This window comes from Lethenteron reissneri, chromosome 5 (genome assembly GCF_015708825.2).
Source record: "Lethenteron reissneri isolate LAM-NWPU_2019-01 chromosome 5, ASM1570882v1, whole genome shotgun sequence".
Classification (NCBI taxonomy): Eukaryota; Metazoa; Chordata; class Hyperoartia; order Petromyzontiformes; family Petromyzontidae; genus Lethenteron; species Lethenteron reissneri.
Window position 1 is genome coordinate 11,081,668 of NC_083783.1, and position 18,257 is coordinate 11,099,924.

An 18,257-nucleotide genomic window follows, 5' to 3' on the forward strand; every position below is an offset into this window, starting at 1 on the left:
ACAAGGGCTGGAGGGCTTGGTCCAGGGTCCTAGATATCTTCGGCCGACTTGGGTCTTCGTGTAGCAGAACTGGCCAAGAGCTCTCAGCGCTCTGGCTTTTATACCTGTTCGTGGCCAGGTTGACCAATCCCCGGCCACCTTGTGGAACCCTCCGATTGGTCCTTCCCAATCTGGCGTTTGGATCCTACCTCACCCCATTTGACCCTGACCGTTTGATTGAGCGGGAAAACCTTGTTTACGATCCGCTCTCTGAGTTTGCAAACAGCGAGTAGGTAACACCACTACACAAGTGTTCAAAGGAAGAGTCAAAGCAACAGTGCAGAGAGGGCTCGTGTAGAGAACGCACTCGGGCTGTGGGCCCTGGGACACTGGACACGGGAGGAATACGTGTTCATCATCATCATCATCGGTAGCAGGAGCAGCCATGGTCATTCCACTGCTGGATGAACGCCTCCCCAAGCTGCCGCGGTCACCGCCTCTCACGGTGACGGCGACGCGGCGATCCACAGGAACCGATGTCATCGCTCCGCCTCCTCGGTGCACGTCCCTTCGGACGCATTGAGGGAGGCGCCGTCGTAAAGAAAGGCACCCAACTGTTGCGTTTTTATAGAACTCGTTCGAAGACAGACTTGTGTAGCCTCTCGTGGAGATTGTGACGTCTTTACCCTGCATCGCTTCGGATTTTAATCCACTTCTCGATTGAACATCTTGATCCATTATTTGGCAATATAATTACCAATGGCGGGTTTTTTTAATTTGCGGATTATCTATCGCCGTTGTCACGCCGCGCTCGCGAAGTTCCCTCCTGCGAATGGCTGCGCACAAAGTGGACGCTCGTTGACGAGACCGCGGGTGCTCGCGCATTCGTGATGGGGATTTTTGTCGCGTGACAGGCACGGCCGGCGGTGACTCGGAGCGATGGGGGGGGGGGGGGTAAAACACCGGCGACGGTCGATTGAAAGTTTGGGGGGGGGTTTTCGTAATTTACAACAAGAACCCCCTCGAAGACAAGGCCAAGCGGGTGGACTGCCGTCGCCTTGTGATGGAAGATGTTCGGCACTTCGAAGCGAATAAAATATTTACTAAATCACTTAGGGGTGGAGTGGTGGCATAAGTGCGCACGCGTGAGGTGGGATCGATTGCTGCAGACGATGGCGATGATGACCCCGTATAATGGTCTCTTAATTGTCCGGCACTGTCGACTCTTGGTGGCTGGATAACCGTGATGAAGAAAATAACAACAACTCACCACCGGCTGAGTCACTGATGAAACTAATTGCCGACAAATGCAACACAAATTGATGGCGACGACGACTGCGCCAATGCCGTGCGCCGCCGTAAATTTCGTGCAACGCAGCGAGCGGACTAACGCCGTCACTGCCTCGCCCCCCCCCCGCCCCCTGTCGCTTGCAGTGGCGTGCTCCGCGCTGTTGGGTACACCGCCAGCTGCTAGGGGGGTTGGTAGAGATACGGCGGGGAGGAGAGGCACGCGGCCAGAAGATAACGGAGCTTGGAGCCGCCCCACCCCCCCACCACTGCATTATTCCAGGTGAGTGTAAACCGCTTTCCAGCGCGACACACCAACGTAACCGTTCCCCCCGATCGCCGTCGACTGGAGGCGCTCGAAGTAAAGACGTGACCTGACCCCTCGTCCGCTACGACGTTGCTTTGGGAACGTTCATCCCACGGCGTCACCCACCAGGTGAACGTCCATCCCACGGTGTGTCCCGCAAGGTGACCCGAGCCGGCCTCGTCCCGAGTAGTTACGCATGGCCACGGCTGATTTGCGAGCATCGTGCCATCGCATCGTCGTTTATTTTCTGCTGTTTCGTGGATGGTGAGCAGGGGCTTATCGACCTCTCTTTGATGGTGTGGCTTTTATTTATTTTGTAGTTCAGTGAAATGTGACTCGCCTGTTGATCTGCTTGCATCGGCCATTGCCATTGTCCCCACTTTAACCCTGAGTTACGTCGTAGTATTATTATATATTATAATACATATAAAGAACACGTTGCCTGAATCCAAACCGGTGCTAGAAATGACGGGGGGGAGGGGAGTGGGACAACTCTCTGATGGTTAACCCGCGACGCTTCCACCGATGCCGGGTTCAGTACGGCATCGCATTCATTCACCCAAAAAAAATCCACGTCGGCGACAAAAATTAGCCTGCAGCAGAGACACAATGTCACCGTGGCACGAAGGCAGACTTCATTTTCAACATGCCTAGATCCACTTTTTTTTGCGTGTGCTGTGTGTACATGTGTGTGTGTTTGTAAGTGGGGAGCGGTAGTGTAGCAGTTAGCGCGCTGCGCTATGAACCCAGCGACACGAGTTAGATTCCCGCTCATGGCCAACACCAGTGACGATTATCTGAACCGGTCCCGGGCCTCCCCTAGGTCGACTCAGCCTCAAATGAGTACCTGGTGCGGTGTGTAAACATTGCCACTAGGGAGACAAAGGCGGTCGGGCGTGGTGTTGGGCACCCACTGCCTAGTGTGCCGTTCCGGCCTTCATAGGTGCTCGCTAACAGCACTTGCCCCTACAGTCTGTTAAGGCTATACGGGGGATCTTTGTTATCTTTGTGTTTGTAAGACAAAGATCTCCATAGGTGCTCACTCGCTAACAGCACTGCCACCAACAGTCTGTTAAGGCTACACGACACATCTTGTTTTTTTGGAATGTTTGTAAATACGACTGTGGCTGTCATCTGGAAGGTGTGGTAGCTACACGTGGTCTGCATAGTTCAAGTGTTTCAAAACTCCCTTCCCGTGGAGTTTCCAGAAATGCCATACCATAAGGCAGTGGCCATTTGTGCACTCAAAATAATCTGTCCATCCTGTGTGGGATAGAGCGTTTCCCCCTTGCATGTGCGACTTTTCAAGCTCCGGTTTCCTCCCACGTGTACGAACACTCAATGAACGGATGAACAAAAACATCTCAATGTGTAGGGGAAATGGCAGACCCTCGGACAATTGTTGGCACCGGCCCTCCGCCTGGCTGTTGTCTCCCGCTCGCGTGCGCTGCGTCCCATCCCTCGAGTCGTCCTGCCTCTCTTGTCAAGAGTGAGCCACCAGCGCCGTGTGCGCCGCTGCTGTTTTGTAGATGACGAGGTTGTCGCGAGTGCTGGGCGGGTGCAGTGTGCAACCTAATGAAATGATGATGATTGTTATCGTGAAAAAGGCCGGTGCAGCACACAAAGCGCTGGGTGGCCACCACCAAGCCAAGCTGCCTCTCCCGAGTGCCGATGTTAACACACCCACCGCACCACGTGCTCGTTTATGACCTCGAGGAGGCCCAGAACCGGCTGCCTGTGGGGGGAATATTTTTGTTATTAGTTTGTGAGCACGTGTGGTCGCGTGCATTGGAACATTCAAGAATTTCTGATCAATCGGAAGCAGATATGTTGCACACTCCAAATGAAGGACGTGGGCAGGTGCTCCAAATCGAGGGCAAACACATTTATTGTGGTCAATCTGTAAGATGCAACATCACGTGTGTCACACACAGCAATCCTCAACCGAGTCGCCATTAACCACGTGACTGGTTAATCAATAACCCTGCCAGCCCTCCACAGGCCCAACTCAGTCATCGCATGCTGGTGTGCACTGATGTACCGCACAGCATATGATGACCATTGGAACCTCCTTTGCCAGTAGCAAAAATATGCTAATTGTTTTTTTATCCTTTTATGTGGCAACAAAACTGACACCTTTTTTTTACAAGGAGTCATGTTTGCATTGACCACAATACCTTTGGTCGAAATGCAAACAAAAGCATAACTCTGATAATGTATGCATTGCCCTTGAAATTGATTGGTCCACTCCCGAGACAGCTTTCTTAGAGCCCAATCTCACATGGTGTTGGACCAGGACAATGCATACATTATCAGAGTTGTGTTTTTTTTTGCATTCCGACACAGGTATTGTGGTCAATGCAAACATGACTCCTTGTAAAAAAAGGTGTCAGTTTTGTTGCCAGATTAAAGGGTAAAACACCAATTAGCATATAATGACTTTCACAAAACCACACTTTACTCGCTTGCTGCAAGAGGAAATAATTAGAAGAGTGGTCCATTCCTAACGTGCCACAGATATTTGTCACTGATGTTAGCTATAAGTAAGAACTGAGCTGGGATTGCCGGGTTTTTAGCACATTGCACTAACCGCTACACCACCGTTCTGCACACATACACCCAGGTGCACGTGAAGTGTGTCTCTGTACAACACACATGTATATGAGTGAGGAGTGGGGGCAAAGTGGTAAGTGCACTTCACCACAAACGTCGGTCACCTGAGTTTACTTTCCAACCGTGACTAACATCAGTGAACAGCCGCAGACCCAATTCAATAGGAACCACTTCAACAGGGACCACATCAATAAGAACCACTCCAATAGGAACCACTTCAACATGGACCACTTCAATAGGACCACTTCAATAGGAACCACTTCAATAGGGAAGCACTCCAATAGGGGCCTCTCCAATAGGGGCCTCTCCAATAGGGACCACTCCAATAGGAATCACTTCAATAGGGACAACTCCAATAGGAACCACTTAAATAGGGACCACTCCAATAGAAACCACTTCAATAGGGACCACTCCAATAGGGGCCTCTTCAATAGGGACGACTTCAATAGGGACCACTCCAATAGGGACCACTCCAATAGGGACCACTCCAATAGGAACCACTTCAATAAGAACCACTCCAATAGGGGCCTCTCCAATAGGGACCACTCCAATAGGAACCACTTCAATAGGAACCACTCCATTAGGGGCCTCTTCAATAGGGGCCACTTCAATAGGAACCACTTCAATAGGAACCACTTCAATAGGGACCACTACAAGCAGTGGATTGACAAAGGCATGGAAATTGAATGACTATGAAATCGACGCTTAACCAATTGGCCTAGTAAAGTCAACAGGAGCTGCCACTGCAGTTATCAATTAAATCCTTGTCTTTGCCATAGGGACGTGTAATCTACAGCCGTGAAACTCAACTCCAGTACCTGCGAATGCCTCTGAGCTCGTGTGCAGGGTGACAGTGGAGTGGCCGCCACTGATCAGCTCCGCATCGGGTTTCGCGGCTGTGCCATACAGCGCCGCTGGCGTCTGATTCCGGGTCGTTGCCGGGTGCTGTTTCGGCGCGACGTCCGACGTTTCGCTCCATGTGCCGCGTTGGGAGCTTCTTCGAAAGCGGGAGCAGCTTCACGAGGGAGTTTGCAGGCACGGGGAGCGAAACGTCAGTCAAGCGGAACGATCCTGAAAAGCCCAACGGGCAGCACTCGTGTTGTCCGCCAGCCTTCCCACCTTTGCCATTTCACACTGACGGGCAGAAACTCCTGTGCCCACAGGGGTTCATGAGCCGTCAAGAGCGCCCTTGGTCCCATGTTCTGCACTCTATGGCGGCGCGATGCCCCAGTAAAGCCATGGTGTCGCTGGGCTGCAACATGCTCAGACCGGGAAGGAGGATTCTTCAATCAAAACTGGCCCATTGTATGAGTAAGTTTCAACCGCACCTCCGATCGCCACGCTTGGCTTGGTACGGTGCGAGAGAAGTTCAGCATGCGTACGCACACGGGCGGCGACAAAACTCTCCGCCGTGGGTTTCTGGTCGCCGATATTGAGATTCATAAACACATTTCTTGGCACGTAACGATCTGGAGGTTGAAAGTATTATAGCCGACGTGGCATTATACGTTTACGCACGTGGCAATTGAATTTGTGTTGGCTGTGTCGGTCGGGTGGTGGAGGGGTTTCACGACACAAATCTGACCAGATCATTACGCAGCAGCCTAACTGCCCAAAAAATCTCCTTATGAATTTTAAATGACGGTGACCTGGATTGAGTTTGGCTTGTTCGCATGCCCCCTTCCTCCTACGCGAATTGCTCCGGCGAATCAAATTCGGGTTAATCGCGCAGCTTCACGTGGCACTGCACGATGCTCGACGTTTCGCTCGTGGGAGCTTCTTCAGGAGCCAGGCAGTCACCGAGGCTGCGGTGCGCAGGGCCGGAGTAACGCAGCGGATTGAGGGGCCGCAACCAGGAGACCTCAGAGTTTGTGGGTCCCTCCCAGAAGTATGCACACCGCATTTCATCAACGGTTAAACGCAATAATGTGGCACTAGGATAAATCCCCCTGGCGATTTGGCAATCGGAAGACGTTGTACTTGTGTTACGACTGGCTAAGTGCCACGGTTAGACGGCAAGTGTTTTGTACCCAACGGTGAATTGGCTTTTTCCATTCGTGCATCGCGGCTTCATTTGAAAAGGAAGAAAAACCCCGAGCTGAAATAGGCAAAAGTGAATGACGGTGATGAGATTGGCACCGAGGCGTGGGTGGGGATTAATTGGTACAAGGTGGGAATTGAACGAACGTACAAACAGGGCCCCTCCCCGCCGACCAATGAAATGAAGACAGCCGCGGGGCCCCCCTGTCCTCGTGGGTGCCGGCGGCGGTGGTGTTCCACGAGAGGGTGGTGAGCGGCGGCGCGGCGGGCTTGAGGGCGCCGGGTCGATTCCGTCTCCCGGCGAGCGGTTGGGACGACGCTGCGAGTTTCTTAAATACACCCCCCCCCCGCCCCCCCCCCCCCCCACCATTATACACATCACAATACATCATCATCAGCCATGATCGATCCACTGCTGGATGACGCCTCTCGCGATAGCGCGACGTGGCGATTCACAGGAACCGATCTCATAGCTCCGCCCTCCTCGGGTTGGACGTCCCCTCGGACGAGCAGCCGAATCCACCGCTCCGTCTCCCCTGTGGCTGGGCGGCGTCCCCCTCGCTCCCCTGTCACCCCTTGCCACGCTCGTCGTCATTGCTCTCGACCCGTCGGCCATCGGCTCTTCCAGCCGTGACACGTCCGGTCACATTTTGTCACGGCGCGCACGCACGCGCGAAAAAAATAAATGTATTTTCAAGTAAAAATTCAGATAATTCTGCCGTGGTGCCTGTGGGCCAGTTTGTCCTTTGCAAAGAGGCAACGCAGCCTTATTTTGAACGTCGCCTTGACCTCTGTAAGTTGCATTCTTGCGAAAATTTTGCAGATGTTGCGAGGGTGGTGGCTAAGCGAATGGCGGTGAAGCGAAAGCAACACCTCCAGCTCGAAGCGACATGAATCTTGTGCGGTGTCACTTGTGTAAGGTGCGCGGTAATCGCACCTTCTTGTCTTGGCAAGAACAGATGTTGATATCACGGACACTTGATGCTGCCCACGCGATTTAATCATTGAAAGTGACGAGAAATCTGGCGGCAGCAATAACGTTCATATTTTAGTCCTTCGTAGCTGGTGGTCTGGATGAGGCTGAGAGACTGTGTACACGCAACGCCGCACAATCGCCGCATGTAGTCACATCTGCTCGTATGTAGTTTGTTAATAAATAGTCACGGAAAGTATTTATGGAGACTGGCGATGGAGGCTCACTTGCTTCAATGTTTCACCGACCAAATCGCGTGCGGTGGGAAATCTTGTTGGCGGAGGGTGTCAAAAAGTGACGCCGCGGTCGCATTAACAATGAGGCGTCTAAATAGAGAGGTTGCAAATGCACCACTGTGCCGCGCGCCGGCAATGCTGCGCGAGCCAGGGCAACATCCTTCCGGCTGCAAACGACTCAATTAGGAGTATACTTAGCGGCAATCATCGTCCCCGACTGGCAGGCTGATGCCCGCTTGCAGTCCCGGTGCTGAGTGACCTTGCGCCGCACAGAGACAGCTGCCACTGGGGGTGGGGTGCTCTGAGACGCCCGGGCGTATTGGGAAGGTGGTTCCATCAGAAACGAATTGTTGACGACGTTCCTCTTGCAAATGCAGATGTGTGTGGGAGGTGTGTCCATCAGTGTACCCCGCAGTGCGTCCCTCCGTCTCTCTGAGGATTGTTACACACAAACATTACAAAGCCTGAACCATTCGCCAAAGAAATGCTCCCCTCCGCTTACCAAGTGCGCTGCTCACGCATCTCTCTACTTTTACGGCAAGGTTGGCAGCGAACTGCTTTAAAAAGAAAAAACGCATCGATCTGTGCCAAGATAGCGTCAGGCTGTGAGAAAGAACGACGTGCAGTCCTGCGATGACTGGCTGCTGCATTCCTATTGTTCTTGTTGTTTGATATTTTTAATAAGTGTAGCTGCTCGCGTGGCTATATCGCGCTTACGCAGCTCACGGCGAGCGCCCGAGATGATATCGCGTGGTGCACGGACACAATCTACGGGAGAACTGCAGCAACAGCAGCATCAGTAGCGCCACCGCCGCCTTCGAGTTCCCCCCCCCCCCCCCCCCCCCGCTAAGACGCGATTCTCCGCAGAAGAGATCCGGCCCGCTGTCCTACGCCGGCCGGATTCGTGGCAATTCCCCCCCACAGACTTCCAAGCCGTCGAGTTGACGGCAGCGGTTCGCCTACCGACGGCGGGTGGACCGTGCTGCTGTCGGGATGGATGAGGAGGGGTGGACGCAGGGGGGAGGGAGGATTAAGAAACTCGCACCGGTGATTCGACCGCCGCGCCCGCGAGGTCGAACCAAAACGGACCGGATCGGATCGGACCGGCGACCTTGGGGATTGCGAATCGGGCGTGGGGCCACCCCGTGAACCCCGCTGCGGCACCGCGCCGCTCGGAGCGCCGCGTGTCCCCGCCGTGCTGCCACGGTGCCGGTGGCTTGGGGTCCCAACTCCTCCTGTGCCTGTGCACCTTTCCCACTCTGGTGTCGTGGGTGAGCTGTCGTGGGTGAGCTGTCGTGGGTGAGCTGTCGTGGGTGAGTTGTCGTGGGTGAGCTGTCGTGGGTGAGTTGTCGTGGGTGAGTTGTCGTGGGTGAGCTGTCGTGGGTGAGCTGTCGTGGGTGAGTTGTCGTGGGTGAGCTGTGCTGGGTGAGCTGTCGCTGTCTCACACCGCGTCGGGGTCGTGATCTTCTCGCGAGGCCTGCGAATGTTTGCGTGGCGGCGATGCTGTGGGGTGGGGGGGACAACACACAACGCGCTTTATTAATTTAAAGAGGCCTGCATGGGTCTTTGGTGATTTGACACTCGATGGAAAATATTGTTGTACTCATGCGTTTTAATCCATTCGTTCACAGGGTGACCGAAAGTTGTGTGTGTAGATTAGGGAGCGGTGGTGCAGCGGTTAGCGCTGCGCTAGGAACCCGGCGACCCGGGTTTGATTCCCTGCTCACAGCCAACAGCAGTGACGATTATCTGAAACGGCCCTGGGCCTCCCTAGGTCGACTTAGCCTCAAATAAGTACCTCGCCACTGGGGAGACAAAGGCGGCCGGAAGTGGTGTTGGCCACTCACCCCCTCGTGTGCCGTGCCGGTCTTTATAGGTGCTCGCTAACAGCACTTGCCCCTACAGTCTGTTAAGGCTACACAGGGGATCTCTGTCTTTGTAGACTGAGTGAGTGAGTGAGCAAGTGAGTGAATTCATGAGCGAATGGGTGAACGAGTCAATAAATGAATGAGCGAGCGAGTGAATGGGTGAACGAAAGAGGGTAAGTGCGTGTCCAGAGCCATACAAGTGAGTGAGTGAGAGCGAAAGACTAACAGTGGGTGAAAGGGTGAGTTGGAGAGCGGAGTGAGTGACTATGTCGATGAGTGAGATGGGCGAGCGAGTTCGAGTCAGCGCGTGGGGCGGAGAGCGAGTGGGAGAGTGCGAGTGAGTGAGTGACCGATGACAAGTATGTAAAACATTGTGGATGTATTAGGAATGTAGGCGCAGGAGCTTCGCTTCAGTGGGAGCTGCTCTGCGGGAACTCCGTGAGGAATACATCGCAGATTGACGCACGAACAGGAATACATCGCAGATTGACGCACGAACGAGCCGGGGTCGTGGGAGTGAGGGGGACGGCAGTGAGTGGCCCACGTGGGACGTGTCGATTGAGCCGTTCGGTTTGAAGAAGAAGAAGGAGGAGGAGGAGAGTCGCTCATGGGACGAGATCACCACTCGCGATTTTAAGCGAGCCGGCGGAGGCGGGGGTGGGGTGGAGAGCCGACGGACGGACGAATGAATAATTGAGACGCGCGCGCGTGTGTGTGTGTGCGTGTGTATGTGCGTGTGTGCGTGCGTGTGTGTGAGCGTGAGTGCGTGTGTACGTGTGTGTGTGCGTGTGTGGGGGTGTGTGTGCGTGAGTGTGTGTGTGCGTGAGTGTGTGTGTGTGCGTGTGTATGTGCGTGACAGCGTGTGCGTGCGTGTGTGCGTGTGTGTGTGCGTGAGTGCACGTGCATGTTCGTGCATGTGTGCGTGCATGCTCGTGCGTGTGTGCGTGAATGCATGCCTGTGTACGTGCGTGTGTGCGTGTGCGTGTGTGCGTGTATGCGTGTGTGTGTGTGTGCGTGTGTGTGTGTGCGTGTGTTGTGTGCGTGTGTGCGTGTGTGTGTGTGCGTGTGTGCGTGTATGCGTGTGTGTGTGTGTGTGCGTGTGTGTGTGTGCGTGTGTGCGTGTATGCGTGTGTGTGTGCGTGTGTGTGCGTGTGTGTGTGTGTGCGTGTGTGCGTTTATGCGTGTGTGTGTGTGTGCGTGTGTGCGTGTATGCGTGTGTGCGTGTGTGCGTGCGTGTGTGTGTGCGCGCGCACAGACGATAGCGAACTCGGGAATCCCGGCGAGCGCGCCCGACTGCACTTTGCCCCATCTCCCGCAATCAGCCGCTCGGCTGCCTCTACGCTTCCTCCTCCCCCCCCCCCCCCCGAGGCAACATTTTCCTGCCCCCTCACGAACAACAACAACACAGCGTTGTGGCTTTCTCTCGTCGGCGCAGTGGCAGCGAGCGAGAAGCGGGGGGTGTAGTGGAGGATCGTGGGGTGGAGGGTAGTGGGATAGAGGGTAGTGGAGGCTAGTGGGTGGAGTGGGTGTAGTGGAGGCTAGTGGGTGGAGTGGGTGTAGTGGAGGCTAGTGGGTGGAGTGGGTGTAGTGGAGGCTAGTGGGTGGAGTGGGTGGAGTGGAGGCTAGTGGGTGGAGTGGGTGTAGTGGAGGCTAGTGGGTGGAGTGGGTGTAGTGGAGGCTAGTGGGTGGAGTGGGTGTAGTGGAGGCTAGTGGGTGGAGTGGGTGTAGTGGAGGCTAGTGGGGTGGAGTGGGTGTAGTGGAGGCTAGTGGGGTGGAGTGGGTGTAGTGGAGGCTAGTGGGGTGGAGTGGGTGTAGTGGAGGCTAGTGGGGTGGAGTGGGTGGAGTGGAGGCTAGTGGGTGGAGTGGGTGTAGTGGAGGCTAGTGGGTGGAGTGGGTGTAGTGGAGGCTAGTGGGTGGAGTGGGTGTAGTGGAGGCTAGTGGGTGGAGTGGGTGTAGTGGAGGCTAGTGGGTGGAGTGGGTGTAGTGGAGGCTAGTGGGGTGGAGTGGGTGTAGTGGAGGCTAGTGGGGTGGAGTGGGTGGAGTGGAGGCTAGTGGGTGGAGTGGGTGGAGTGGAGGCTAGTGGGTGGAGTGGGTGTAGTGGAGGCTAGTGGGTGGAGTGGGTGTAGTGGAGGCTAGTGGGTGGAGTGGGTGTAGTGGAGGCTAGTGGGGTGGAGTGGGTGGAGTGGAGGCTAGTGGGTGGAGTGGGTGTAGTGGAGGCTAGTGGGGTGGAGGCTGAGCGATGGTTTCAAAAGGGACGCGGCGATCGACTGGAAGCCCCCTGGGTCCCGGCTGACGTTGCGGTGCCATCTCCACCCCCCCCCCCCCCCCCCCCCCGCAGGGATGAAGATGAACAAGGCGGTGCGGGTCGGGGTTGTGGCGCTGGTGCTCGTGTGCCTTTACAACGTCTTCCAAGTCACCACGTGGCTGGGAGCCTGGGCCGAAGGTGCGTGGCCGCGGCGGAATTCGTCGCGGTTGTCCATCGTCGTTAACGACCTCGCCTGGTGTGCGGGAGGTCGTGGGTTCGATCCCGACCTGACACCCGCTGCTGTACATTTTGAGATTGCGTGTCTCTCTCCCCGTGGTCGCGTGGATTTTTCTCAGGGTCCTCTGGTTTTGCCCTCCCAATTTCAGAGTGTTTGGCCGCTATAAACTTCCACGTAATGATGAGCCACTTCGTTGGGGCACGGGGTGGGTGGTGGGGCACGGGGTGGGTGGTGGGTGGTGGGGCACGGGGTGGGTGGTAGGCGCGGGGTGGGTGGTGGGGCACGGGGTGGGTGGTGGGTGGTGGGGCGCGGGGTGGGTGGTAGGCGCGGGGTGGGTGGTGGGGCACGGGGTGGGTGGTGGGTGGTGGGGCACGGGGTGGGTGGTAGGCACGGGGTGGGTGGTGGGGCACGGGGTGGGTGGTGGGTGGTAGGCACGGGGTGGGTGGTGGGGCACGGGGTGGGTGGTGGGTGGTGGGGCGCGGGGTGGGTGGTAGGCGCGGGGTGGGTGGTGGGGCGCGGGGTGGGTGGTGGGGCGCGGGGTGGGTGGTGGGGCGCGGGGTGGGTGGTGGGTGGTGGGGCGCGGGGTGGGTGGTAGGCGCGGGGTGGGTGGTGGGGCGCGGGGTGGGTGGTGGGGCGCGGGGTGGGTGGTGGGGCGCGGGGTGGGTGGTGGGGCGCGGGGTGGGTGGTGAGGCGCGGGGTGGGTGGTGGGTGGTGGGTGGTGGGGCACGGGGTGGGTGGTGGGGCACGGGTGGGTGGTGGGGCACGGGGTGGGTGGTGGGGCACGGGGTGGGTGGTGGGGCGCGGGTGGGGTGGTGGGTGGTGGGGCACGGGGTGGGTGGTAGGCACGGGGTGGGTGGTGGGGCACGGGGTGGGTGGTGGGTGGTAGGCACGGGGTGGGTGGTGGGGCACGGGGTGGGTGGTGGGTGGTGGGGCGCGGGGTGGGTGGTAGGCGCGGGGTGGGTGGTGGGGCGCGGGGTGGGTGGTGGGGCGCGGGGTGGGTGGTGGGGCGCGGGGTGGGTGGTGGGGCGCGGGGTGGGTGGTGAGGCGCGGGGTGGGTGGTGGGTGGTGGGTGGTGGGGCACGGGGTGGGTGGTGGGGCACGGGGTGGGTGGTGGGGCACGGGGTGGGTGGTGGGGCACGGGGTGGGTGGTGGGGCGCGGGGTGGGTGGTGGGGCGCGGGGTGGGTGGTGGGGCGCGGGGTGGGTGGTGGGGCACGGGGTGGGTGGTGGGGCGCGGGGTGGGTGGTGGGGCACGGGGTGGGTGGTGGGGCACGGGGTGGGTGGTGGGGCGCGGGGTGGGTGGTGGGGCGCGGGGTGGGTGGTGGGGCGCGGGGTGGGTGGTGGGTGGTGGGTGGTGGGGCACGGGGTGGGTGGTGGGGCACGGGGTGGGTGGTGGGGCACGGGGTGGGTGGTGGGGCACGGGGTGGGTGGTGAGGCGCGGGGTGGGTGGTGGGTGGTGGGTGGTGGGGCACGGGGTGGGTGGTGGGGCGCGGGGTGGGTGGTGAGGCGCGGGGTGGGTGGTGGGGCACGGGGTGAGTGGTGGGGCACGGGGTGGGTGGTGGGGTACGGGGTGGGTGATGGGGTACGTGAGGAGGCCACAATATCCGCGAGGGTGGTTCTCTGAAGCTCTCGCTCCAACGGTGGCTCGGACAGCAGTGGCGTGAGCGGAGCAATTGCAGCGCTGCGCCTCTGCCTCTTGGTGTACGCACGCTGACAGTGTGTAGCTGAGTTGAATGTGTGTGTAGGAACGCCAGGGGAGCGGTAGTGTCACGGTTAGTGCTATGCTGCGCTACGAACTTGGCGACGCAAGTTCGATTTCCGCTCACGGCCAACACCGGTGACGATTATCTGAACCGGTCCTGAGCCTCTCCTAGGTGGACTTAGCCTCAAATGAGTACTTGGTGCGGTGTGCAAACATCGCCACCGGGGAGACAAAGGCGGCCGGACGTGGTGCTGGCCACCCACCCCCTCGTGTGTCGTTCCGGCCTTCATAGGTGCTCGCTAACAGCACTTGCCGCAAAAGCCTGTTACAGGTTATACGGGGGATCTTTATCCTTGCATAACAACTTTCGTGTCTCGCAACGCATGCCACGGTGAATGTTGCGTTGTTGTTTTTAATTAACTAGAAGAAACACGACCCCCGAGAAGGTGTAAGCAGATGTTACAAACTGAGAGACGCGTGCTGATCTGACACAACAGAGCGCGGCCGTCAGAGGACAGTCCGCAGTGCCGCGTCTCGCGCTCCGCACGCGCTGCGCGGGGCGGGGCGGGGGGGGTCAACAAAGCGCTCGGTCGCGTTTCACTGTTTGTGCAGACGAGGCAAATGATGGGTTAACGCTTCGCCTCTAAAGTCACCGAGGCGGCGGCGATGTCGGTGGCGCGTTCGTCGTTAACTCGTTTATCACCGTAGGCGTTTGTCTGTCTGTGTTGATGCGCTTGCGTGTTGGCGCGGAGCGGTGGCGCGGCGGTTAGAGCCTCTGCGATACGAACTCCGGCGAGCCGAATTCGATTCACGCTCAATGCCGGCGACGATTACCTGAGCCGGTCCTAAGCCTAGGTCGACTGAGCCTGAAATGAGCACCTGGTGTGGGGTGTAAACATCGCCACTGGGGAGACAAAGGCGGTCGGGAGTGGTGCTGGCCACGCACCCCCTCGAGTGCCGTGCCGTGCATTCATCAGTGACACTGCGTGACCCTAAAAGGAGAAATATATAAAATGTGACGTTTCGGGGAATGGGCCTTCTTCCCGGCGCATACGGAGAGAGATGCCAGGGAGGTGGAGTGGACCGTTCGAGTTGGAGGCCTGTTGTTGTTTTTTTTGTGCACTTCTTCCGGCGCAGTATCTCCAAATCGTTGACTTTACAAAGGTCAGAGGTTGATGGATGATCTAGCAACTTGCGGAATTCGCTGCAGTCGCTCGCTCACCTGGGGGCATGGTCAGACGCCTCCTTGTCACTCTCCTGTCGCTACTACGACAGTGACTCTCCCCGTGCACTTCAATTACTCCGCCAGACTACTTCGTCTCATCCATACACTGTGTTAAACCACGTCACTCTGCGGGCCACAGAACACTCACCAACAACCCACTCACCCACTCACTCACCCACTCACCAACTCCCTCGCTCACCCACTCACTCACCAACTCCCTCGCCCACCCACTCACCCACTCACTCACCCACTCACCAACTCCCTCGCTCACCCACTCACTCACCAACTCCTTCGCCCACCCACTCACCCACTCACTCACCAACTCCCTCGCCCACCCACTCACCCACTCACCAACTCCCTCGCCCACCCACTCACCCACTCACCAGCTCCCTCGCCCACCCACTCACCCACCCACTCACCAACTCCCTCGCCCACTCACTCACCCACCCACCAACTCCCTCGCTCACCCACTCACCCACCCACCTGCCCACCCACTCATCACACTGCAGGTCACCTCACTCCTCTGTCTGCTTCTTCCCTCGCACTGCTCCACTCTGGAGTCAACTCCCATCATCATCGTCGTCATCATCATCGTCTCATTGCAATAACCTCGTTCACTTCAAGAAACGCGTAAACTCTCGAGTCTACTGCAACTTCAATAGTGCCGTTTGTTTCTGGCCGCTCGGCGTTTTGATCCTTCCAGTCTGCGCTCAGCAAACTTGAGATTTTATTTCGTCTGTTAAACCGACCACCTCAACCGCCGGCAAAGTCACTGAAGAGGACGGGGCTTAAGAGATGTGCTCAAACATGACAGCAGGTCGTCATGGAGACTGGCACCGCTGGCAAATCAATACAATAAATCTAACCCACTCCACCCTCCGAAGCTCCCTCGAACGTCCACAGGGCCAACGTCGGGCAGGAGATGGCGGTTGTTCTGAGGGAGGAACGCAAGCTGCAGGTTGTTGTCATCGTCGTCGTGAAGATGGTCACCCGTGTGGAGGGGGGCAGCGCGAGAGCGAGACTGTGCGCAGCAGGGCGATGGGGGGGGGGCTCAGGGATGGGACAGGTGGAGACCGGCAGCGTGGAGGACGGGGAGGGTGGTGAGAGACGAGAGACACGAGGCAGGGTCGGGCAAGTCCAAGCGTCGCCTGGCTTACAGTGGGCGACTAAGACCCCGTGACGTCGCTGGGAAAGCATCGTCGGCTATTGCGCGCCAATTCACTGACTTGCACCTGCCAACGACTCGGTGGGGATCACTGCGGCAGCCACTGCAGGCGCTTGCAGGATCTCTGCCGACCGTGGAGCCTCGCAGCGCCCTCACCGTCGTGGTGATAGCCTTGCACTGTGACAACAACAACGACAACGACAATAACAACGGCGTGAACACCAAGAGTACTAATGGATCTTATTGAGACGCAGTGGAAGCGCCTTACATATGAATGTAAATGATTATCATTGTTGCTGGATCCCTGTCCTGCCATTCCACGTGTGGAGGCGGCGTGGGGCAGGACAATCGCAACACGTGGTCTGGCGTCAAAATTCCTCCCCTCGGCGTCCGCGAAACTCCAGGTGACGTGGAGACGCCCACTGTGTATTGTGCTGTTAAACGGAATTTAGATGTATTATTTTCCGTCTCCCCAACATCGAACGTTTAATTACCATCGGCTAATTTTATCGTCACATTTTAATCCCAGTAATTTTCAACTTACAGTGCCTGGGAAAAGTGTTTGGCTGAGATTCACAGATGCAGCAGTTATGTAATACAGCAATAATATCCTCATGGGACCTTGCCTGCGAGTAATCAACAGGTTCCCTAAATTAAAACAAATTGCACCGATTAGCACGGCTGGCTACGCACGATGCGAAAGAATGCAACATACACACAACTACCGCATGGATGCTGCCGCGACAGTGGTTTAATGGTTGGTGCAGGGAGGGGGGTCGGTGGGCCCGCGACCCAGTGCTCGCTGGTTCCGCTCCATGTGCCTGATGCGGCAGTTGGAACTTCGGTGCAAGTTCGTTTAGTTCCACCGCTCCCGCCCTCCCCCCCGAGCGCCGTCTCTGTCGTCCCAACATCGATCGGTGAGTCCCATCGGAGGTCGTGATGGGGCCAGCGTAGAAGGAGATGAAGAAGCGGACATGCCCACGAAAGTGGCTCTCCTTGACTCGCTTTAGCAGAGGCCCTTTTTGGCGGCAGTGGCATGAGCAAGCGGTTGCAGGGCTGCGTCTTCACCTTTGTTGTTGTTGCCTCTGATGACGGTGTGACCAGGCGCTTCGGGACAACTGCCGCGGTCGCCACAAACGCCGTGCTTATTTATTTATTTACTTCTTATTGAGGCAATGTGCGGCCTCGATGCATCACGCTGTGACGCACGTACGCACACCGCCAGCGCAAGACGAACAGGGGATAGAGAGAGATGGGGGGGGGGGGGGGCTCGCTGCCCCTTCACCGCGCTCGCTTTATCGGTGTGCGTACGTTGAACTTCTTTTGCACTGTACGTAGCCATCCGCGCCGATCGGAGGCGATGATGAGCTGAGTTACTTCCCGACCCCACAAAAGTCCGCTCAGTTTGCGAATTGACCACAGTGTGACGGCCGGGGGTGGGGTCGGGGGGGTGGGCCGATTTTGTTACAATACAAATTAAAATTTTCGCTGAACGATGGAACGCGATGCGACTCGAACCCGTTAGCCAAGTGGGAACCATCCGCTGGGATGAATTACCTCTCGGCGAGATGGATCTTGTCTCTGTTTTTTACTTGTCAGGCCCGACTAAGCATTAAGTTTCATGAGTATAATTGTCGTGGCCCAGGGTTACAGAGTGACGTGGGCTGTGACATGTTTTGCAGTGCAGTGAGGCATTGCATTGAGCAATACTCCCCAGTAATGCAAGGGCACACACACACACACACAACTCGTGCACGCACGCTCACACGCCGAATAGATCCCGCGTTGAGCCTTACAGACTGTCGAGGTAAGTGCTTTTAGCGAGCAGCTGTTGGCAAGGGCGCACGCGCAGTGGCGTTGCCAGCACCGCGCCCGCCTTGCCTCTGTCCCCCCCGTTGCTGATGTTCATTACCACACCAGGTATTCATGTACGCCTGAGGTCACCTAGGGGAGGCCCGGGACTGGTTCAGAAGTCACTCACCACCGATGTTTTCCGTGGCCGGGAATTTAATCCTTGTAGCCGGGATCGCAGCACAGATGCACAAAGACAAAGATACGCCGCTCCGCGGCCTACGTGGACTTGGGGCAAGTGCTGTTCACGAGCGCCTGTTGAAATTGACACGGCACATGGACGGTGGTGTGGCCAGCACTACACCCGACCTCATTTGCATCCCCATCGCCAATTATTATTATTATCTACACTCATCATGTCCTCATTTTAATACTGAGTTCCCCAAGGGGAGGCCTGGCATCAGTTCAGATGCTACGTTGATGTGGCCAGGGATCAAAAGAAGCAAGTCAGCAGGTTCTGTGCTAGAATTGCACATAGCCCTGTGACAGACTAGGTGCACTTTGAGGCCAAGTGAAGTGTGGAAGACTCG

The 18,257-nt window shown here is 57.2% G+C and overlaps 1 protein-coding gene across 3 annotated transcripts in view; it reads left to right on the top strand.

Moving 5' to 3' along the window:
* LOC133352631 (type 2 lactosamine alpha-2,3-sialyltransferase-like) overlaps positions 1 to 18,257 on the top strand; it is a 61,534-nt gene that overhangs the window by 10,182 nt on the left and 33,095 nt on the right. Inside the window, exons 2-4 of one of the 3 annotated variants that reach the window (XM_061568393.1) lie at positions 1,414 to 1,549; positions 5,350 to 5,497; positions 11,642 to 11,746. In XM_061568393.1, the coding sequence (XP_061424377.1) occupies positions 5,356 to 5,497; positions 11,642 to 11,746 (247 nt within the window). In that variant the 5' untranslated portion in view covers positions 1,414 to 1,549; positions 5,350 to 5,355. The remainder of the gene's footprint in view (positions 1 to 1,413; positions 1,550 to 5,349; positions 5,498 to 11,641; positions 11,747 to 18,257) is intronic. The other 2 variants (XM_061568402.1, XM_061568408.1) reach the window with 2 other exon arrangements.